This window comes from Accipiter gentilis, chromosome 27 (assembly GCF_929443795.1).
Source record: "Accipiter gentilis chromosome 27, bAccGen1.1, whole genome shotgun sequence".
NCBI lineage: Eukaryota > Metazoa > Chordata > Aves > Accipitriformes > Accipitridae > Astur > Astur gentilis.
In genome coordinates, this window is record NC_064906.1 from 17,212,753 (window position 1) to 17,237,395 (window position 24,643).

General features: G+C 36.7%; 1 protein-coding gene across 4 annotated transcripts in view; it reads left to right on the plus strand.

The window, feature by feature from the left end:
- Positions 1 to 24,643, plus strand: part of PTPN3 (protein tyrosine phosphatase non-receptor type 3) — a 101,090-nt gene that overhangs the window by 13,320 nt on the left and 63,127 nt on the right. For all 4 annotated transcript variants that reach the window (XM_049830430.1, XM_049830431.1, XM_049830432.1 and 1 more), the window contains exons 5-9: positions 206 to 250; positions 1,172 to 1,224; positions 11,421 to 11,541; positions 15,643 to 15,730; positions 21,971 to 22,059. In XM_049830430.1, the coding sequence (XP_049686387.1) occupies positions 206 to 250; positions 1,172 to 1,224; positions 11,421 to 11,541; positions 15,643 to 15,730; positions 21,971 to 22,059 (396 nt within the window). The remainder of the gene's footprint in view (positions 1 to 205; positions 251 to 1,171; positions 1,225 to 11,420; positions 11,542 to 15,642; positions 15,731 to 21,970; positions 22,060 to 24,643) is intronic.

Sequence of the window (24,643 nt, forward strand, 5' to 3'; positions counted from 1 at the left end):
ACAAAGACCTTTAAAACTGTTGTGAGAGTGAATGGGTGTATGATTGCATGTTTGTAAGTGGCACTAAACTTTATTCATCTGTTTGTATAGTTTGCTAGGAAATCTAATAAAATAGAACTAATACATGTAACAATTTAAACCGTACCTTTGAAATGTGAAAATAAATAAATGTATGTTTGTTTGTTTTCCAAAAAATCTTTTCTAGGCACTTATTCTTCCTGCAATTGAAGACTGATATTGTGGAAGGAAGGTAATAAGAAGAATCTTCAATTTCTCTATAATTCTTTTTAAAATAAAATTAAAAGAAAGCCTTTTTCTGAGGGTATCATTGCTTTAAAGTTGTACCTTGTGAAATACTGCTTTAAAAGAAAATCAGATTGCTAGGAAATGTCACAAATTTTCACATAGTTCACATATGAAGAACAGTTTAGTAGTCTGTTCCAAATGAGCTGTAGGAGATGTTGTGCATCTGCAGGTACAATGTCAACCTGAGACATCTTTATGCAAGACATGGTGTGCCAGGCATGGTATTCCAAATGTGGGGACCTGCTGTCTACGCTGGTAATCAGGAGGGAGTAGCAAAGGGCCGTTTATGCTGTCATTTCTCATTATTTCAGGGTTATATTCCCTATATGGTGGGCATATATCTAGTGGTTCCTTTGCCTGCAATTTCTGTGTGTTTGTACATTTAAAAAAAAAAGAGGAAAAGGTGGTCCAAGTACTTGCTGCCTAACGTACATTGCCTTTAGGTGTTGGCTTTTTTTCCTCTATGGAGTCATTGGTCATGAGATCAGAGCTGTCTTTGTGCTTGGCACTTGGCTAATTTTAGTGTTTGTGTCTAGTTTTAGATACACCAGACTGCAGCTATTAAAATAATGTCCAGAGCCCCATAAAAATTGCTTCTCCTTTTGCTTTCCTGAATAAGCATCCAGTAACAATATGAGCATGGCCTTTTAGGACTCGTTACTTCCATTCTCTTAAGACGCTGTTACACAGCAACTAGCTTTTAATGTCCAGTCCTAGTGCTTTGACAATCAAACTTGGTAAGAAAAAGATCAGATACTCTTTGAAGATAAATGAGTCTTCATGTACTGAACTAATTGCAGAGGTATTGTTAACAGTACATTTATACAGCCTATGTCTAAATAAATATATTTTCCCCTCTTTCCAGGTTGTCATGCCCCATTAATTCTGCCGTTGTCCTGGCATCATATGCAGTACAATGTAAGTAATAACTAATCATTATTGTGTTAATAAATGTATTTGACCAACTACCTTCTCTGCTGTTTGGCACTGAAAAGTAAGGAAAGATTTCTTTCCTTATCTATTTGTGTGGAAAATTTAAAATGCTACAGGTGATGCTTTGTAAAGAAGGTGCAGGTTATTAAAGCAGCCTTCAGACAGTCTAAATAGAAAAAAGCATACTTGTTAGGTCTGTCAAAAAAAAAGTTGATATAAGAATAATGTTGTTATTACTTATGTCTGCTTGTACTGCTGACAAAAAGAAGGCAGGTTTTCATTGTCATTGGAAACAAAATAATGAAACTTACTGTATGTTACAATAGCTCCGGGAAAGCATTCCAGGGAAATAAGAGATCATCTAGAGAATGGTTAAGTGGAAGGTAAACTCATGATTAAGAAACTCCAATGTTCTTATGTAATATTTTCTCAGGGAATTTGATTTGTTAGATATGTAAAACTGCCTGGCACTTTGCAATACATTTAAGGGGACTCTATGTACAAGAACTCGTATTCTTCTCATTCTCCTACAACTGGAAAAAAGGAATTCTAAGGATGATATTAGAAAAATATCTTCTGTAGGAAAACTAAAATGGACCTGATCCTATCCCTTATAGGCATCCTAAACAGTGAAAGGAAGAAACAGAGGAAGATCCTTCTCATTAAACAAGCAAACAGGTTGAGGGTTTAGTAGAGTTTGTATATTTCTAAAAATGGTTGTTGGGGAAAGCATACTAGAATAGTTGTGTAATTATTTGGCTGATCTATATCTATCCCATTTCTTTACGGAAAGGCTAGCAAGGTCCACAGAAATGATTGAGGTAATTTTTGCTTGAAATAAGGACCAAGCTAAATAATTAAAATATGGTTTTCAAAAGAGAAAGTAATAAGCTGTTGGCCTCTATGAAAATCCCAAGAGGCTGTGAAACATTCACTTTTATGTTTAAGTATATCATATGGTGCACCCTTTTGTTAAATGGAACTTTAACCACATTCAAGCTTAGTAACAACAGTTGAAACCAGAACAAGTTTTCCATAGTAGGCAGCAGTCCCAGTTTTATTGCCAAAGGAAATGTGTCCCTGCTCCCGTATCCCAGGGGCACAGTAGGGCACTCGAAGGCTGAAACACTCTGAACCTTTAGGGCCGCTAAATGCAGTGTTGTTGACCTGATTGTGCTAAAGCGCAAAAATATAAAGGTACAGTGAAGAATGCAAGTATTTTATCACAAAGTCAAGCTTAACATGATTTTTAAAATTAATTATGCTACAGGTAGTATACCCCCAATCCCAAAGTAATTTCTTTTTCCCCTTCAGTTTTATGACCATTCCCTTTTTAGTGCTTTGGATACCTACTAATGCATTTATTTTTACTAAAGGAGAACAGCAGGAGGTCAGTGAGTATTGTGGAAGGGTGCTAGTGTGTTTTAATGGTTCTCTTTCCTGGTGCATTCTGGAATTTCCCATGCAGCTATTTGCCTCATTTTCCTAACTCATGATAATGCTATTATTGCCACTTGGGGGGGGGGGGGGCTTTTATGAAAAACAAATGACTCCCCCCAAAAAAACCAAACCTAAACCTTTCGGTTTTTGCTAGCTGATGGCCTTTCTGTTGCCGTTTGTATGATACCTATATTTATTCTCTGCATCGGCAAAGAATGAAACATTTAACAGAAAGATGTATTCCCTTGAAGAAAAAAAAAAAAAGGTTTTTGTTCTGCTACCAGGTTGTTGGCATTTACCTAAAGAAGATGGCATAGGAAAGACCTTCTGAAATCTGTGTGTGTAGGTCTGCTTATTTAGTCATGTTTGCTAGGATTCTTGTCAACTTAAATTGTTTTAAATAGGGGTTTTTTTGGTGTTTTAGTTTCTAATCATACTTATTAAGAAGGGTTGAAGTTTTTGGATATGAGGTATCTTATTAAAAAGCCATTGTCTGAAGTTGCCATGGATTGGTTCTACCTGAGCTGTGTCTTATTCCTGCTGCTTCTTGGTGGTTCTCAGGCTGCTCTCTCCTTCTGTAACTTCTGTTAACTGTATGCAGAAGGGGAAATCATCATTATCTGACAATCTAATGCTTATTTATTTAAAAGGTGGAGCTGTTGTCACTGGCAGGAGGCTGAGGCAGGTGTCTTTCATTGCATATGAAGGCTGATGTTTATTTCTGCTCTTGCTTTTTAAATACAGTTTTCACATGTGGCAGTTGTATGGTTGACTTTCACAGGCTTTGTCTGAGTTTTGCAAAGGGACGGTTGGTGGTGAAGTCTGTCATCCCACTGGAGTGCTGCTGCTCTGTATTGCCCTTTGCACAGGTGTTTGAGTCCAGCACTGCGGTTCTGAAATAAAACTCTGACATGTTGCTCTGTGCCATTGTGGCCCACCCTATGTTGTCAGGGGGTGCTAAGTTACAGGGGAATACAAGTGGGTGTGAATACTGTGACTAAATAGCATGTGACTAAACTTGATTCCAAGTATGGTTCAGACACTTGAAGAATAAGTTGTTAGTTTATTATCAGTAAATATGCTTTGTGACAGAAATGATCAGTGGATTTTGAAGTCCTGTTTTTAAGGAGAACTTGTTAAGGTGCATTTCAAATAATTTTGAAATCGTTAAGTCTGAAGGATAGTCGTGCTGAAAAAAAATCTAATGATAAATCATATGTTTTGGTTTTTACTAGTGTAAAATGGGAGTGTTGTACAGTCTTTAACATTAAATGAGGGACCTATGCAGTGTTTGTATCGCTTTATTTAAAATATCACAAAGCTGATTTAGCATCACTTGTTTGCTATCATTTTGTGTAGTAAGTTCTCATTTCCAGAACAGTGTTTAAATGACTAGCTATTGGAATGTAAGAAGTCCCATGGGTTTGGTGGGAATATGCTCTTATGTGCATAAATCCTTTGCAGAGTTGGGACTTGAATCTAAAGCACATCAACAAAGCCAACAAAAGGTGTTATGAATACTTCTAAGCTTTCTTTTTCCTGAGCATCATTTGCTCAGTGATTCATTATGACTGGGGTCTTTCTCTTACCTCCTGTGATATTGTTCCCCTCTCAGCTCTGCTTTGAGAACGAGGATGTTTCTCTAGCCCGCTGCTGTCTATCTTTGGGAGTTTGTTCTGGAAGGAGTTGACTAGTTGCTTGGGATTCAAATGGGCTTTAGCGAGGGTGAGGGTTCAAGGAAAGCTGAGCTTTGTGTGCGAGTCCCTCAGGAACTTATGCTGTTCTGGAAACACAAGAGTTTGTTAGAATTTTGGGAACGCCAGAAGGCTGATATCCCGGAGGAGGAGGTGATCTGTAAGACGTAGAGGAACGTCAATAGTAGCTCCACAGTGAGAGTCACACCACATAATTCCCCTATCAACTTTCTTCTTGCCTGACTCTTCTAACTTGCCCTAATTTTGTCCCTCTCTCTTTTTATAGAAATTACATTGAAACCTCAGACTTCCTAATTTACAGACCTGCCTGTTTTCATAGGTAGCATGTGGGGATTTTTCTCTGTGTATGCTCCCCAGCTATGGTTTTTTCGAAGTGAAATAGTGCTCAGAAGGACATCATGTAAGCTGAGAGATTTGCTCAGAGGCCAGTCAGGTTCCTGCTACTCTCTAGGGCAGCTGTAGCCCTTTTGCCTCAGAATCAAAATCAGACTGGATGAACAAAGAGAACTTTGACCTGAATTTCCAGTGTTTGAAATTATTTACCAGATGTGTTGGGTAGCCTGAGGATTGCGTGCATGTCCCATCTGTTCTTCTGAAGCCTGCAGTAATGCTGTTCAGTCACAGGTAACTTTTATCATGTCTTACAGTACCTGTCATCAGCAGTACCAGAGTGTTATCTATGTGATGGTGGTGAAACTCCCAATATAAGAACCTGCTTGGAGAGATTGATTGAAATATGCACCCATTTTCTTCCACATGGTTCACTGTGGTCTGGATTGCTGCTCTTGAGCTTGCTAGCATCTCTTTGTACAACAGTTCTTCTAAGACTGTCTTGATAGTTGATATACAGCAGCTCTCCAGCTGTTTTGGACTGTTTTCCCTTAATTATATTTTACAGTTGTGCTAGGCAAGACAGAAGCCACTTCAGGAGATCATTACTTCGAGTATTGTTTGTCTAGTGTTCTTCCACTATGCCACAAATAATTCTTTTGTATCTGTAACGCTTCAAAACAAAGTACAATGCTGTAATCTCTGGAGTGGAGAACCCCAGATGGGGCTATTGGCCAGTGTTGTAGCTGAAGGAGCTGACTTTCTACAGTGCCTCGTGGACTTGGTATTATTCTTCTGTATTTTTAAGGTGGGTGAACCTATTCAATATTTTTGTGTAACATAACTAAAAAGGGGAAAAGAACAGTTACCCAAGGTCACGGTCCATGTAGTACAGTATTATGATAATGAGTAGTGGTGAATACATGACCGAAGATCAGAGCAGTTTTAAGATGCGTTAGTTCTGAAAAACCACCTAATGTTTTGGGAGTACTGATAACTATTCCCTTAAGTCTTTTATCCCCATGCTTTTTCAAAAAGAATACACTTTGTACTTTGGATTATGCTTTGCTTTTTCAATACTTTTTCTGATTGTGACTGTGCAGTTTCTGAAGTACATTTGAGATGCAGAAATAGTGACTCAGTATAACTTATACTTTCTAATTTGTTTCTTCCTTTTCCTTGTGATTTTTTTGTTGTTTAACTGTGGCTGGATTTTGAGCAACTGATTTTAAATTTTTTAATTTTTTTTTAATAAAAAGTATTACAATGACTGATTCCTTTTTCATTGGAAAGGCAGTGGTAATAGATAGCTTGGAGACCACCATTGTGTATGTATAGTTGGCATTTTTGTCTACAAATGTTCCTTTGCTTTTATTAATGCCTACTTTTTCATCCTGTCTTACCACAAAGTAACCAGCTGTCATAAATGGTCATAAGCAGCTACTTACAGTCATCTCTAGATTGAACTTTTTTTAACGGCTTTTGAAGTGTTATTTCCTTTTACAAAACAGGTTAATTTTATCCACGTGATAGCTAGTTCTACTTGTCCAGTAGGGACATTATGCTTGCTTACTCAGTGGTTGAGTGGGTTAGAGTTCATGCTGTCATCCTTATTTGGATGCAGGTTCCCCTTGTTGAAACGCATCTCCTTCTCTCAAGATCCATTTATGAGGGTTTTGGCCCTTTTTTAAAGTGTTTCTCTGATAACCGTTTTCAACATGGTATCTTTAATCTCTACATCTACATGGATTTTGCTCATTTCAGTGCTCCTTTTTAGCTTCTCTTTAATAAGTGTCTACATTTTTAGATTGATTCTTTGAAACTGAATTCTGCTGTAGTGGATTATTTTTTGATTCCAGAAGCATTTTCATACCTGAATACTTTGTAGTTACTGTTGAGAAATAGTAACTGCTTTAGTGTATGCTCTGAAGTGCATCATCTTTCTTCTGTTCTCTATTTGTGCCGAGAAGCGATGACTTAAAATGTCTAAACTGAATGAACTGTACAGATTAGGCAGTATCTCTTCTTTTTGTACCCCAGTGTCCATAAGAAGACAAATTTACCATTAGCCTGTAATACTGTATTTCACTCTCATCTCAGCACATCAGTCATTACCGCTGTCCTAAATTGGAGGCCAATCATGTGACCCTAACTATATTTTAATCCTGGATTGCAATTTTATACCCGAGGATTTTTACTCCTTGATAAAAGTTAAATTAGTTATATAACTTGTATGCTAGACTTGTCCCATTGTTTGCTTATTTTCTGTTCCACTGAGAACCTGATCTGCTTATGTAATTATCCTCTTTTTAAAACAGGTGACTCCAGTTCACTTCTGTGCTTTATTCATTTAACCTAAATTATTCAACCCTGCAAAAAGTTACAAATTCAATGTGAAACAGCTTGATTTTTTTCCTGGTACACTTCTCAAGTCTTTAGAAAGTTGATATTAAACCTGTTTTCAAGGACTAGCTCTTGTAAGCATTCCTTTGGACCAAATTGTCCATATTATCTATAACTGATTTCCCATCATGCTTGCTGAGAAATGATGCCTAATGAGCCATTCATACATTTGTCTTCGGACACCTGTAGTTACTTGGAATGCCCATATGCAGAAATAGGTTCTGGTATGCAAATTTTTTTATTATTGTTTACAAACGAACTCTTTAGAATTGGTGACCAACTTGTCTTCTGCACCCTGAAGGATATCACATAGATGGGAAGCCAAAATTTGTCACCTTTTAAGTTATACAAAGCTAAAAGCTTATCTTTTCTACTGTTACGTTTTCTGGGGCTGCCTGTAGAAATTGGGACGGAGTGAAATGGTGGCATTTTCATACTGTTAGTATTCAAAAACAACAAAATTAATTTCTAAAACTGGACCCAAACAAATAATTATCTTGCTCATGCTGCAGAAAGCGTGGATGTCAAAAATAACTTCATGTAAGAAAGAACCACAGGCAAATTTAACTTGGAAGGGTCATCTTCAATGTCAGATCAGGTTGCTCATGGCCTTTCCAGTTCAGTTTTGCACTTCCAATGCTGAAATTCTGTTGTCTGTCATCCTTCTGGTTTGCAACTCGAAGAATCTGGCTGTCTTTTTTGCACCCTTCTTTTAGGGTAGTGGAAAACAGAAATGAGATCAGTGCTGCCTTACTGTAATATATAAGCCAACTGACCAATGGTTTCTTGGAAGAAACCACTGAATAAATGAAGCCTTAGTAATTACTGTAAAATTTGTTGGCATCAATGGCTTTTTCTGCTTCCGTATGTGTCAGATCTTCTCTCTCTAAAACTTACCCCCCCCCCCCCCCCCCCGCCCCATCCTTAATGCAGCAATATATCTGGTACTCGAGTTTCTCTTTCCAGGGAAGATGCGTGTGTACCCATAGAATCTCTATTGTAATCTATCAGTGCTACATAAATTCACTTGTTCCTGGTCTTTCCTTCCTCTGTATCCAAATCTTACAAAATTGTGTACTTTTTTTTTCTTCTTTTTAGTTAGTCCTTCTCTTTGATGATTTCCCACACAAAAGTCTTTCTGCTGCTAGGAGAAAGAGGAAAAAAAAAATATACCCACCACATCATTGTAACGGAACCAATTCTTTTTACAAAGTCTGAAGAAAAGATGGCTTGTTTAGGCTTCAGTGAGGCATAGGCGGTTCATATCCTCTGTAAACATATATGATCTCAAGATTTTCATTTGGTTTTCAAGCAATTATAAATTCTTACTGTATTGAGATCTTATAAAACTACTGTTTTGGTATGTCAGCATGGGAGTTCATCCACAGAAAATTATTCTGTGGCTACTTGGCTAGTGCACTGTCCTTTTAGTAAGAGTTATAGAATAAATGTCCTCTTTTTAATGAATATAGCCTTCTAGATGAATCCATCACATTCCCTTCTTTGAAGTCTTTCATATTAGGTACAGATCACTAAAATACAAGAATCTGTTATTCAAATAACTGATTTTTTTTTTCCCAACCCCTCCTCCATTCCCTCTGTTCCATTTTCTTCCATTTTACTCTGTATTCTTTCCCAGTTATAATAAATTAAAGAGCAAATTCTTGGCTAGAATGGAGAAAGATAAAAATATGCTTTTTTCACTGTAACTTTTTCCTCATTGAGTCAGTATCTGCTGGCTCGTGATCAGAGCAGAAGCTATGTCAGGAGAAACTCAGATTAGAAATAGGTCTTTAATATTTCCTGTCCTTCTGCTCTGATCTGAAGAAATCCAGTAAAGAGGTAGAAACCTCATGGGTTTTTGTTCTTACTGAGATCTTGATATGCCCTAACTTTTTTTTTTTCCTACTTGGATAACTAAATCCTGCACAAGAAAATTTGTCTTCCAAGATGTCTACTAATTGGCATTTATAGTTTCTCTTCAACTGTGACAGTTGGCTGGGGAGTTGGAAAAGCAAATAGTACTCTAAACTGCTCCCCTTGTTGACATGACCTCAGGTAGCTAGGAGGAAGAGGAAAAAAGACCAGAGCAACCTCCATTTTTGGAAGATGAGCAAGAAGACTCTACCTCATAATGCATGAAGGAACAGCAGTTGCCCTCTTTAGAGAAGGTAAAACTACAGTAACAATATTTTCACCTAATGCAAATGAAATTGGACAATTACGTTGTCTTATTCCTGGCAATCTGGTCTCTTCCTATTGACAAGAATGTAATTCAAGCTAGCTGCCACAAACCTTTAAAATCCAGACAATGTTTCATAGAAAAGATGGGTTGTATTAACAGCTAATAAAGGAAAAAGTCTTCAGTCAACTAATGTAATTTGTGAATTTGCGTTTTATCTTTATGCTGTCATTAACATACATACTTTGTTCAAAAAGTCTTTACTTCTTGTTTTTATTGTTATTGCCTTAGTCTTGGCAGAGACTTGGACTTTTGCTAATACACAGATATTCCTTAAAATTTTTTCAGTTTCTTGTTATACTTCTGGATCTTCTGTTTCGATTTTTTTTTTGGTTTTGTTTTCTCCTTCAGAGATATGTTATTTGACAGAAGTGTTCAAATACGTGTTTTGATTGTAATGGTAAATATTTAGTCTTTTGCCAGTCATTTTGTGAACTGATTGAAAATTCAGGCTACCTTTAAAAACAAAGGGCTAAGCATTGCAGGAACATCTGCATTCAAAATAGATTACTTAGTATTTATCATTCCACTTTCTCTTGTATTTAAATATTTCCCTGGATGCTGACAATTAGGTGTGCAACTATATTAGCTTCTGACCGCATTTGCCTGGGAATTGTTTTGTATCACTCTGTTTTCTAAGCCAATAGAAATTATGCTTTTTGAATATGGAAATGGCAAATATTAGTCATCCCCTGCGTTACAGACACTCCACAGTTACTGTAGCTGTAAGTTATTTCTGAAGTCCACAACTTCCGCCCGCCCCCAACCTGAATCATTTAAATCACTCTTTTATACTTTGCATTTTCTGGAAAATAATGGTAATAGTATTGTTCCTAAAAGTATGCTCTTTAACTTTGATTTAGTTGAGAGGCTTTCTATGCTGAATTGTTTGCAGTCTATACAAGTACTTTCTTTTGTGTCAATTTACAAGTCTTACCAATAACTGCTGGGAAGATTTAATGCTTTATGATAACTGTTTCGTGCTCCCTAGTGAAAGAACAGATTAGTACAGGTTCTAGTGATTTGTTTAAATGCACCATCATTTGGGGGGTTTAGTCTCTTCAACTATTTAATGAAAAGACAGGTTTTATGAAATATGGGGTTTGAATTACTTAATTAAAACTAGGTAAATTTGTGGCAAATAGGCAAGTACTTTATCTGAAGCAACTGCCCTGCTGCCCCAAACCTTGCCTCTTTATAACTACTAAAAGGTTTGTGTAAGTCTTCCAGGATAGAAACTTATGCTGACCTAGCTTTTGAAGAAAACTTGCATAGACTGAGGCTATAAACTTATGGTCATTTATACTTTCATTTGTTTTCAGATATACCACCAACTGTGGATAAGAATTAGCTTTTATCTAGTAACTATTTAAAAATATCTACTAATTAGTATCATTTTTGAAGGGATGACGTTTTAGGGAACTTTTAGTTTATTCGGCTGTAAAATTACATTTACTTTTGGTAGCAGCTTAGTAATGTTATGTTTAAACCGGCAGTTAATTCTCATGCATTGTTAAGTAACTCCTGTTCAGCTGAGGCAAGATTAACAAGATCAACAATTGATTTGTTAGGACAGAGCCGCAGTTGGTTTGAACAATTTTTGCCTGTGAAGAGTAGATGCTTTCTAAGTGACAGATCTTGTTGAAGACTTCTAATATGTTATAGTCAAGTAAACGTTTATCAAATTGATTTCATTTGCTGTCTCTTACTGAAGCAATTTGGGTTTCTCTAATGTTCCAGTACTGCACATCTGTGCTGACGTGGCATGTAATGCCTGTCTGGTAGTGTTATAGCTTGTGATGCAAAAACTAAAGTACTGAGTCATTCAGTGCCTGAGATTATAGTTATGGTAAGTGTGTTCTGAAAAATATCTTTTTTCACTGATGTTATACAATTCCCTGTGTTCAATACGGCTTTTCTGTTGGGAAATAATTCATAATTGCTGCATTTCCCCATATGTGTATGTGTTTTAATGAGGAGAAGGAATTCCTTCTAAATAATAATCAATTAACTGTGAAAACTTTGTGTGTGTGTTTCTTGTTTCCTAACAGCACAACTTGGAGACTATAATGCTTCAGTACATCATTCAGGATATCTGTCAAATTACAACTTTATACCAGAGCAGAACAAAGATTTTCTTACCAAAGTAGAATCGCTACATGAGCAACACAGGTAACGTTAACTTTTAGTTCTCTCACACCTGTTGAGTTTTTAAAGGAAAAAAAAAAAAAAAGATGATAAAAGGAAAACTCAAGTTCTTGGTAGTTTCAATACAACAAATAGTTTTATTTTATAGAAATATTTTATTAAATTAAATATTTGGTTTTATTATGTAGGTGCTAGACTAATCATATTCAGAGTATGATACCAGTGTGTTAAAACTTTTAAATAAATTTCTAGCTGTAACAACCCGTAGATCAGTTAGCATTGTGTACATTATTAATGGCAACCACCTAGAATGCTGTACTAGATGTTTGGGGGTTTTTTTGGATCAAGGACATTTGACCATTTTTCAAATCCTATAGACTTTTTTTTGTCTATCGGGGGGGTGGGGGGGGAGGAACACTCCAATTAACATTGTGCTTTCTCTCCACTCTCCTGAGTGTAATGTAAAGGCTACAACAGATTATTCCAGCCAGTCCACTGCTCATTACTCTTTCTGACCCTGCTGATTTGTCTCTTGTAAGACTGCAGCTTTAGAATTAGTGGTGTTGATCAGATACTTGCAAGCTGAATGCAGATATGCCAACCCAAGAAATTGTCTATGAGCATTTAGGCAAATGAAATCTGAACTTCTATGGGCTTGTTCTCTCTATATCTTTACTGCAGTAGAGCTAGTTCCTTACTCTCCTAGTTTCTTTGGTTTATACCCTGAAATATCTTTATTTTCATCTCCCCCTGATATTCCTCAACATTTTTTGTCTTCTTTCAGTACTCTCACCTCTCCCTCTTGGTTCTTTACCCCTAGTGGGTTTAGTGAGGTGTTCTGAACTTCATGTGTGCTGCCTAGCAGTCCAGAACATGCACTTTGCTTTGTGACTTATGGGATGAAAGAAGAGATAACCACCGAGCTCTAACTGCAACCATTTCCTCTGTGTAGGTATTAATCTGGACTGCTTTTCTAGCAGTTCATGCTCAGGAACACAACAGCTCAGGCCTCTGCTCCCTCCAAATTAATTTGCAGTTTCCAGTAGGCTCAGAATTTTTTAGAGGGGAACTTGTAGACAGGCATCAATAAATCTGCTTGTCTTTAGGAAGAAGTAATCTCGGAGACCACTGAAGGAAGATTCTGAAGAGTCTTGAAGTGGTTGGGTTGAACTCATGGATTTAGTGCTATCTTAGGCAGAGATAAAAAACTGGTTATGTCCTGCAGAGGAAAGACTAGAAGTTACCATTGGTCCAGAAAAAGGCGCGGTGGGGTCTGTTGGAAAGAGTCCATTCTTTTGGGGGTTCTTTCAATGAAATTGATGCTTTCATTGAGTGTTTTTGGTAGAACGAAGCCTTGATGACTGAGAAGTTTAATTGCTGTATTGGAATTCACATAGGTGGTGGTAACTGAAGTTCTGAATAAAAATACTTGAGCAGACTGGGCAGGGAAAAATGTTTCTTTTTTGTCTTAACACCTTTTTTGAAACTTAGCTCTTCAGGCCTATTAATTTTGGAGTGCAGGGAGAGGCAGACAAACTATTGAATATCCTGGCAGTATTTTATTCATTCTCCTTTGGCATTCATAGTGAATACTTATGTCTGAGATGTGGTTTTGACTAGATCAGTGCCAGTAACATAACTTGACAAGAATGGTTCTGGTGTTTACTAGGCCTTCTGAGAAGGAAAGACGGAAAGGGAGAATTTACCTTCTTACAGCTTGAGGAGAACAGTGTTGTTTCGGAATGAGATTTCTGCTGATCTGGAGTAAATAATACTTGCTGTAGACCATATGGGATACCTGTAAATTATTATCCCTTCTAAATTGGCATTCTTAGATTACAGGATTGCAAAGCCAGCCCTGTAAACATCTACCCTTTTTCATTCTTTAATGTCCGTTCTTTGGGAAACTTTCACAAAGGAAAATTAAAAGGCTGGCACTGCTGAAACATGATACAGACTTCAGAAGCCATGTGATGTCTTGAATGTTGTAGCTCAATGCAAGTTTGTTTTAGCTAGTTTTTATGTTGTTTTGCAAAATCTGAGAAAATAGTTCTATGAACGTGATATGATGCTTTTATATTCCAGATGATGTTTGTTAGCTCTTGAGTATCAACAGCTTTAAAAATCGGAAGGAGACACCAAGGCCTGTTTCCTCTTGCCTGTTTATCTCTCACCAAGTAACTACCGCCTGCTTAGGGACCTCAAGGTTTCATTTCATCTCTAAATGAGTAGGGAGGTGTAACAACAACAAGAAAAACCTAAGTCTGTGCTGAGATACTTTTTCTTGTTGGCCCTTCAAGACACAAGTCTTGATTGGTCTAGTGTAGATGGTGTATGCAAATGGAGAATTAAAAAATTTGCAGGCATATCTTGTTGGTATGCAACAGATGGTACCCCCATCTTTCTGAACAAAGTTCTCGATCAAAATTTAAAAAATGAAAATAATGTACTCTTGCAAACATAGTCAGCATCCTGTTGTATAATAAAATGGTCTTTTTGTGGTGCTTTTCTCTGCCTTCCTGACACAGTGAAAGAGATAAGGTCTACCAATGTTTGTCAAAATCGAGGTGACATTAGTCACTGTAGATGTAGACCTGAGTAAGCACTTTATCTCAGGATTGTGACAAACAGCTCTTTTTTTTTTTTTGTTTTTGCTTTTTTTTTGCAATATTGTGACGTCTTCAAGCCACACTGCTGGCAATGGCTTTCCAGTTCAAGGTAACTTTCAGTTTCATGGAGCATGATGTAGTATTTCCTTAAGTGGCTATTTCAGGGTATGGTATTTTGATGGCCTGGAAATTGAAAGGCTGGATATTAATTCGAAGTAATAGGTGTCCACCATCTGAGGTAAAGCCCCTTTTAAAAATGAGAATTACTGCCTTATGTGGAATGCCTTTGTATCTGGAGTTCTTAACACAATGTTACATCAGCTTTTTACAGGTCGTATTTAAACCACGTTTGATTAATGTAATTTTACACACGTTGTTTTGGAAGCTCACCTAGCAAAGAGTTGTTTTTATCTGCACTTAGTTGCAGATACGATAGGATGATATCGGATGTCTTTTCTGCTTAGATGCGTGCAGATATTACATGCATCCCCCAGCCTCTTGTTACAGCTCCTGGAACGTGCTGTAGTGCCTGAACCGCTGATCTGTGCTGTGAGACCAGGAGCACTGTGGGCACAGCACAATGTCAATAGGCTATGGCAGACTCCAGGTCAGAGCTGCCTCTCATCTGATAGGTTCTTGACTGGTCTTGGCCCTGCAATTTATTGGAAGGGGCTACTTTCATTATCATGCCTAAAGGAATCTTATTTAGGCCACATTGCATTCCTTTCAGATGAATAGTCAGTAGGCAGCATGGGAGAACCAGCTAGGTAGGGATTACTATAGGATTCTTTGGTTTTTAAAACTCCTGTCAGATTCCATGTAGCCCTTCCATGAAGATATATGATCCATTTATTCGAGCTGTGGGGATTTTTGAGTTTTTGCCTCTGACGGAAGAAAAAAAAAAAAAAAAGTCTCAGAATAGTAGAAGCTTTGTAGAAGACCAGAGGATAGACTCCTTGTAAGTCTTGCAGCACGTTTCACATCTGGCAGCAGGAGGAAAAAAAGTATTTTAGGACTTAGAGATTGTACATAAACTCAGATAGCTTTTCCTTGGTAAGTTTCGCAACTTTTAACTAATTTAATAATCTTTTTCCCCCTTATTTTTTTTAGTACATTCCTGCTTCTAATCTTTCTTCTAAATTACTTCCTTCTGAGAGACTATGCAATATAGAATATTTACAGATACAGTTTCTTGCTATAAAAGAAGCTTTTATAGGGGAATCATTTCCTCATCTCTAAACAAAACAGATGCAAATGATTTTTCTGAAAGAACTGGTCCAAAATGGCGAGGGTAGTAACATTGTTTATAACTTGCCTGATTTTTGAGAGGAGTTTAGGAGGGCATTCACCAGTGAAGAACTCGTGGCACTAAGTTAATGAGGTTAATTTGTCAGACACCGGGTTGGGGGTTTCTTCTGTTTTTCTGCATTTGGAATAAATATAATATAATGGTTTTTCTTACTTTTGACTATGGTCCATATATATATATCTAAAAAGTTTTTTCCCCTTCTTTCAGTGGCCTCAAGCAATCTGAAGCGGAGTCCTGCTACATAAATATAGCACGAACACTTGAATTCTATGGAGTGGAATTGCACAGTGGTAGAGTATGTTTACATTGTGATTTTTCACTTGGGAAAAAAAAATTATAAGTCTTTTTTTACATGAACTTAATAGCAGTAAAACAAGTAGTGTTTAAATATTGACTTTATTATGTGTTATTTTTTAATTAAATAGTTGGGTGGTTTACAATAATTTCTGTGTAACATGGGTTCTGGAATTTCAATCAAATAAGCTAGGTCTCCTTGAAAGAGTAACAATGTATTTTTAAGATACATTGTTTCAATACTGCAAAATATTTAACTTAATAAGTTTACTAAAGTTTATGAATGTCTTACCATGAAAGAACATGAATGCTCTGTTTAGTGCTACGATGTAGTTGGCAGGTGTTTTTGAAAGTATACTTTCTCTAAATTTCTAACACAGTGTTAAGAATATAGAGGTATTTTTGTTGTGTTTGTGTTTTTTTTGGTGTTTTTTTTTTATTCCTGTATTCCCTGACTCCAGGCTAAATCTAAGCAGTATTTAACAGTGTGGAAGATGACCACTAAAAATGTATTTGGAACCTTTCAGATACAGGGTGTGCATTGATGATAAGCATGTCCTAGTATTTCACTGGCTACTGTGATTGTTTGATTACACTGGCTGTCTGAGATTAATCCCCCCCACAATTTTTTTTTAATTGCATCCTGGTGTGCAAATTACCATTTGTGCTTTTATGTAATAGCAAATTATTTTGGCATAAAGCTTGTAGTATAAAAACTTAATGAAGTGTAGTACAGTGATTGATTTCCTAAATGAAGATGACTACTGTTTTTCCTAACACTTTCCTGAGATTTATTAATAATCCTGACACTGAGAATTTTAATTAAAAAGATCATCAATTTATATAAAGATGGAAGGGATAGAAAAGGTAATTTTCTTCCTTCAGCATGATGTTTTCTTCTGTTTTTTTCTTTATGCTACCTCAAATAAGCTAGTGTTGCGTTAGATTTCTAAGAATTCCTAAGGTACTCCTGTATAAAGCCACTGTAATTACATTCATATTCATGAAATACAATGCTCAAACAGTAGAGGCCTTTTTTTAGGGATGGGAAAAAGTACACAGGAAAGGAAAGGCAATGAAATAACTGAAGTGATCAAAATATGAACTGTCTGTGCTCATACCATCTGATATGAGCATCAGGAGAGGCAACTGTTACGTGACAACTGTTAAAGGTGATCAGATACCTTGATTCACTTGCATTGGTTCTGGGTAAGTACTCTAGCATATGTGAACAAATTTCTTATGTTGTTGTGTCTTCTGACAATGTAAAAGCCTTCCCAATTTCTGATAAGGTGATTATCTTTAAATGGTAAATGAGCATCTTATTAAATCTGACTTTGTCTAGGTTCATTGCCTGCCCGTTGTGTCATCTTTCACCTTTCTGCTGTATTGACGAACATTTTACTGTCACACTTGAGATTTCCCCTATATGCAGTGAACTTGATCAGTCTATGCCTTTTAATTTCTCTTGTGGCCTAGTATTTTGATAAGCCAACTTAAGTTCCAAGACTTTCTCCATGAGGCTATTTTCTTAATATTCATGGGATGCTGTTTCTGGCAGTTCTTCAATTTCCAACATCCTTCCTGAGTTGTAGGCCACCAAACTACATGCACGATATCAGTGGTGGTCATACCAGTGCCAGAGGATAATTTAGAGTGGGTGCAGACGTTTTCAACTAGATGAAATTCTATTGCAGCATATTGGGCAATTCTATCTGAGTAGAAACACCTTCTGAAGAGACATACTTAAACAGTGTTCTTGTTTACATTTTGTTTTGTTTGCCCCCCCCTGTGCATTGTTTCATATTTAATGACCTGGGGCTCATGGGTTGTCAGAATCTTAGTCATGAGCCCCTACACTGCCAGACACCAAACTGTACAATCTGAATAAACAGAGTACAGATTTGAATCAAAGCCTTCTCTATTCCAGGCTGCTATGATGCAGACTGTCTTGCTACTGTTTCAATCTAAGTTAATGTTTTTACCATAATTCAATTTTTTTGAAGTGTGAAAATATTTGAAGTGGTCTGTTTTTTCTAGCATTTGAACTGAACATCTAGGCAATTAGAAGCTGCTAGGAAGGAAATAGAAAGCAAAACAGAAAATGTCATGCCACTTTTTAAATCTGTGTTTTGATATAAATTGAATGCTGAGTTTTGTTCTTCCTCTCCTTTCCTTATCTCAAAGTGGGTAATGGAATAAGAAAAATACAGAGAAGGATAACAATCATGAATGTTTTAAGCAAAAGCCTTCCGTAGCAGGTGAACAGCATGGAAAACGTGAATAACAAACAATTTTTTACTATTTTTTGCTTTGGTAGTAAGAGATTTAAGGAGCTTCAGTCTCCCTAGAAAGAGACAGGTTTAAGCAAAAGGAACTTTTTCCATATGGCTGCAATTGAACTGTGGGGATTACTGCTATTTTAATGGATGACCAAGGTGAAATAGGTATCAAGAGCAGTTAGGCAGTTCAGGAACAGAATGATTCATTGCAGTCTATTAAACGTACAAAAAGTTTCTGATCCAGGAAATCCTCTAGCTGTAAATCGCCGGAACCTGAGAAGGGGGGTTATTAGTAGAGGTGTGATTGGTTGTCTCTGGAGTTTTGTACTTCCAAAACATCGGTTGGGCTGAATGCCATGAGGCAAACCTTTCAACCAACACTTTATCATTGATTATGCTCCTGAAGGCCTGTAAGAAAAGTGACAGCACTGGTTTATAACAGAGTGGATGTTCTCAGCATTGTCTTCTGGTAGATAGTCTTCCATTTGCTGAGTGCTTTGCCTCTGCTGCAGCAGTCCTGCAGAAGAATACTCCTCAACCTTCAGTCTCATCAGGTAGCCCATGTTGACACTTTTCTGCAGTTTGTAGTGAAGGTTAGATACATCCTCCCCAGTATGCTGCTGCTTTTACAGAGGCTACCACGTTATACCCCTGCTTTGGCAGGGATGTCTGCCATGCTTCCCAATTATCCTCCCCCCGCTTAGTACTGCTTTTAAATCTCACACACACACCCCCCCAGTATTGTCAGATCCAAGTGCTCTGAACAGATCTAGAGGGTACTAGTTAAACTGTGGCTTTTTGAAAGGCTTTGTCTCTCTGGATCCTTATGATTCAGTTCTTCGCTGTTAAAATAGTCTTAGTCCTCTTAGATTGTATATGGCAGAGGAACCAGGTAACACCTGGCTTTTATACTAATGGCCAAAAGAAGCTGCTGCTGCTGTACTGGTGGTTGAGAATGGGATACTTTTGGATAATGTTTCTTGAAGAACAGATGACTATCTAGTTTCCTTAATTTTAATGTTTTATGGTACATAGTTAAATATTTTGCAGAAGTCGAGTGTGAGCTTTCTTTTTAGCAACTTGCTAAATATGAAAATTCTATTAGTGAATTAATCTGAGCTTGGTTTTCATCTGCAAACACTTCTGCTTTTCTCTGAGGATAAATCTGAACTGCTAAAATTGTAATATTCAAAAATGAAATAATGTTAGGAAACTCAGGAGAATGAATTTGATACCTTAAAACTGTATTGAGATTTCTTTCATTCCTAATCTCCTTTTGACTCTGGACCACTATCTCATCTGCCTAATAATTAGTCTGATGTTAACTCATCTTTCATTTTGTACTCAGAGACACAAAGATTTGTTGAATCAATATTATTTCCATATCTGCGAAAATCCAGATGGTAATCGTAAATTAAATCAAATGTGAATCAGTATTTAACTAGCTAGGTGCCTGGCATGATCATTTTTCTCTTTACTTTTTTTTTATTATTATGTCTACAAAGAAACAAGTAAAAAGAAAAATATATGCATCTTGTTTCTTAGTTTCTTAGCAATTTAACAGCATAGATGTTTTGGAAGAGAAATAACTGCACATCTACATCATCTTTTGGGAGACCCTCTTTATGCTGGTCCAAAATCTTGGTTTGGGATTTCTTAGGTTTAACACAAGAGAATTCTTTGTAATAAATAGCATGGGAGATTAGTGTTTTGGACTGGGATGGAGGAGGGAGGGCAGGGAATGAACTTTATTCTGAGAAAGCTCCTGGAGAAAACAGAGTAGTTTAACCTAATTAATCCCGTTCAAGTGTTTAGCTAATCCTTTATTTCTGCTAAATCGTGTAGGTTTCCAGCTTTTTCTCCTAAAGCTGCTTTTTCTTTACAGTATTGATTTTTTTTAAAAACAGGAACCTGGAGTAAGCTTCAAGTGCTAATAATACAGGTTTCTGCCCTGCTTTAGGTTGGCCGTATCATGGCAAGGGCAGCTAAATTACATGCAATTAATCTCCTGAAATACTTCAATTTTCTCCCCAAGTATTAAAATTAAGGGGTGTCAATTCTGGATTCCTGCATTAAGCTGGCATAAACTGGCAGTTCAGGAGCTTCTTCCAATGGAGATATAACCAGTTCCTCTAGCAGCAGTTCTTGGCAAAGTGGGGCAGCAGGTTGCTGACAGTTATCAGTAATTTCAGCTGATACTGGGGTGCCTTGAGTGTATTTGGACTGCTACCTACCTAGTGATTTTCTTTTATTATACTCCCAGAGATAGGACTGGTATTCTTCTCATCTTGTCAGTATTCGGTGTTAATGCACTATGTATTAAATAGGTTATCCTCATTCTCTATGAACTGCTGTGGTATTTCACTGGAGGTTTGTAAATCATACTGCAAATTAGGTTCAACTTCATTCATTCATATGCCTGTATCATGCTTCTGTTCAACTATTTTTAAAGGATTTATGGTAGGCTTTTGACAGTATTGTTAGAGCACGTGCTACCTGTTCTTTTCTTCTGTACCTTAGTAATATAAAGAAATTGGGATCGGACGTACAAGAAAACTGTATTAACTGAGCACAGAGTACCATCTAGAGGAGCAGCTAAGCTACTGAAGGCTTTAAAAGAATCCATTACCTTTGGCCATCATCTTTTACCAAATAGTCTGAAACTACTTTTGAGTCAAACCTGATGTTTTGGGGTTCTACACTTACATGTAGATTTATGCATGTGTTCATCTCTGTTTAGAAATTTGTGTAACATATTAGTATGTGTTGATCATGGAGAAATGGCAAGCCAAGATTTGTAACTTTTGTAACATTAGTTTGGGTTTAGACTCAAACTGACCATTCAGTGTCCTTCCCCCAGCCCTCCCCCCCGCCCCTTTTTTTCTTTTAACTCAAGTGTTTGGTTATATGGAAGCATGTGTTTCCTCTTGAGTATCTGTCCTGGTTTCAGCTGGGATAGAGTTAATTGTCTTCCTAGTAGCTGGTGTAGGGCTATGTTTTGAGTTCAGTATGAGAAGAATGTTGATAACACAGTAGGGGTGGGGGGGATCGCTGCTGCTCCGGGACTAACTGGGCATCGGTCAGCAGATGGTGAACGATTGCATTGTGCATCACTTGTATATTCCAATACTTTTATTATTACTATTGTTGTTTTATTAGTGTTAACATCATCATTATTAGTTTCTTCTTTTCTGTTCTATTAAACTGTTCTTATCTCAACCCATGAGTTTTACTTCTTTTCCCAATTCTCTACCCTATCCCACTGGGGGGGGGGGGGGGGGGGGGGAGTGAGTGAGCGACTGTGTGGTGCTTAGTTGCTGGCTGGGGTTAAACCTTGACAGTATCTCAATACCTATAAAGGATTCTGAATCTATGGATTCATTCTTCCAGTTGAATGTGTTAAGCTAATGCACAGTTTTTGGTTTAGTTAACAATGGATTCAGTTTAGTGTATCAAACATTCGTGTACACGTGTATGTTCCTGTAGCATACTCTCATATGCAGAATTGTGGTCACCTCCTGCCCAGTCTTTGTTGGTAAGACCTTTTTGGAAAAAGTAAGGAATTATTTCCTTTGTCATTTTAAACAGCTTAGAATCAGGACATTTGTGATCAGTTCCTGAAACTCTATGACATTTACCTGACTGATGCTGGGAAGTACTTCAACTTTCCCATGGTTAAATTAATAAGGCTGGACTTGAAAATGTAGTCTGATACTGATCTAAGGAATATCTAGTGTAGTAAGATGGACGTTACAACTTGTTTTGATGAGTGAAAGTTTATAATACCTAGTAGATAACATCAAAGGAACAATATGCATGAGAGAAATCGAAATATGTGATTGAATTTTTGCCTCAGGAGTAGCGATATAAGTATAGAAAACTTGAAAATGAATTTATAAGTAGATAAATGGGAATGACACAAACTTCATCTGTGTTCTTACAGTGTTTTTCATTTTCAGGATCTCCATAATCTAGATCTCATGATTGGGATTGCATCTGGTGGAATTGCTGTATATAGAAAACTCATTTGCACAAGCTTCTATCCCTGGTAAATTCCTTTACTAGTAAAAAAAATATGTCTGGTCTTCTCAATCTTATTTCCATTTGCTTTAACATTTACTCCAAAGAAGCCTACAATACATAAATCTTCTTCTCTATGGGGTATCATGGTATTTCCTTGTGTTGAGATAAAAATGAAACCTGTTGCCTAGCCTTTTAATTTTCTAAGACTTTTGAACTTGTTCAACTGTGTGAAGTCTTGATCAAGTTAATTCATATACAGGTGTGAGTACATGATTAGGAGCACCCTGTGGTCTTACAGATTTGCTGCTGTTATATCCAATAATATGTCTTTAAAAAAAAAAAAACACAAAAAAAAAAACAAAAACAAACAAAAAACCAACAGTATTACTAGTAAAGTTCAACAGCTAATGGTCTGATCATTTTATCCTGTCATTCAGCAAGAAGATACTTGTTCCTTGGAAAAGAAATGTAAAATGAGTTATTTGGAATTTCAGATTTACTGGAACTAGGATAATATAATATAGGCAAATTTTTAAAGGTCATCAAACAAGGCTATATAATGTTAACAAGTTTTTGAGTCTCCAAGGGAGAGACCTTTGCATTATTCTATGATACTGAAAACATTAAAATGAATGATAGTGCTGTAGAACATAATCTCTATGAGGAAGCAATGTGCACAAGAAGTCTAACGTGAATGATGTTAGAAATTAGTTAAGCTATAATTATTTATAGTACTTATGGGCTTTATTAGCTATACCATACTAAAAATGATAAAATAAATTAGAAATTATATGGAGGCTGGGCATTTCATTAAGGTTTTTGGATTGGATCAGAAAGACTTTTTCCCAGTCTTTCTTTTTTAAAGTAAGTATGAACTTGTTTTGTATACTTGATAAAGTATAGCTTTATCATGTTATGCATAATTTCCTCATGTAAATTGTAACAGTTTTTTCTGGAGAACATTTTCAGTAAGATGCTATAGTGTTCTTAATCATGAGAGAAAAGTGCATTTTAATGGGCTGTACTTGTGTTTTGCCCCTTAATTACATAAAAAGATACTTCTTAGCAATATTCCTTAAATACTCAAGTCATTCCATCCTTTCATTATGAACCCATCCTAACAGGTATTTCCTAAAGGAAAGCAATAAAATTGTTTTCAATTTAAGTTTTAGTGGAAAATGTACTGCACAGTCTTTGGATTTTTCTTTTTTTTCTTTGCAGTGAGTGGTGTTTGAACTCACTTGGATGTACTGTAACCATCCTAAATGTATGTCAATAATGCTTTCATACAGCACAGTGACATTTTGTATTTTTCCATTTCTAATGCACACTAAAGTATAATAGACTTTTATCTTTCATCCTTGTGCCCTGAGCTCTGCCTTTTCATATGTTGATCTCTCAGCTTCTTTAAACAGCTGCAGTTTTAAAAAATGCCAGCTGGAGGCATGTTTTCTGTCTTCTGCAAGTCTTGTTCTGCCAATTTAGTGACCTAAGGTATGAATGGATAATAGTTATTCCTGAAAACCATGGTGATGGCATTTTAAAATCCAGGACTATATGATTTTTTTTTTTAGGGAAGGGATAGAGAGATTTATAGCACAAAAGACAGGAAGAATCCACATCTTCCTGTGCTACTTTTACTCCTGGAGAGCACAAAGGAATAAAACATAGATGCTAAAACATCATTTCCGAAAACCTATTCTCATTTACGAAAAGAAATTGAGGGGGGAAAAACCCCACATATTTTTCAGTTCAAATAATTTTCGCTCTGAAGTATGAGGTTTAGGCAGCAATATTTTCAGCTGTCAGCTAATGCAATTGTTCCAGGATTTCCTACTCTCTCCCTAAAATATCTTCACAACTTAAAAGGAGAAAAAAATCACTACATGGGGGTAACTTTTTTATATTTTATTTCTGGCTTCTTGAATGAGTTAGTCATAATTCTTCATGCAAAAATAATGGTCGTTCCTCGCCCCCCCCCCCCCAAACGAGCAAACAAGGAAAGTCACCAAAGCAGACTAGCTTGTGCTGTATTTGTAGTATACAATTTTAATTTCTTTTTAGACCTCAGAGAAGGATATATTTCTGTAATACCTGGAGTTTTAATGTATCTTGGATGTGCTGAAAGTGTGCAGGTTAAGAGATTCCTTACAGAACAGTATATGCCTGAGAATGCAAAAAAAAAAAAATCAGTTAATTGAAATGGTATTTAGGCTTTTTATGTAACATCATTCGTAGTAAGTTTTTCATATGGGCTCAGCAATCTTCACCATAAACGTGGTAGAACTCAAGGTGGCAGCAAACACCACCAAAGCACTCATTCCAAAACTTTTAAGTAAAATACTCTGCAGCATTAGTGGATGACAACAATACAATTCTGCCATATGGTAGTAGTCAAAGGGGACCAAAAGTTTTCAGGAACAGAGGCAGTGAGAGAATACTGTCTTGGCAAAAGGAGGATTTTCAATCAAAGCAACCTACATAAGGAGCTGACTGATCAGTCAGAGGCAATGTAAGTCAAGACAGTTATTTAAAAAATAACTCGGGATTTAACACAGTATTTTTTATGCTCTAGAAGGTTATTCTTGGGGGTGCTCAACTGTTTTGTG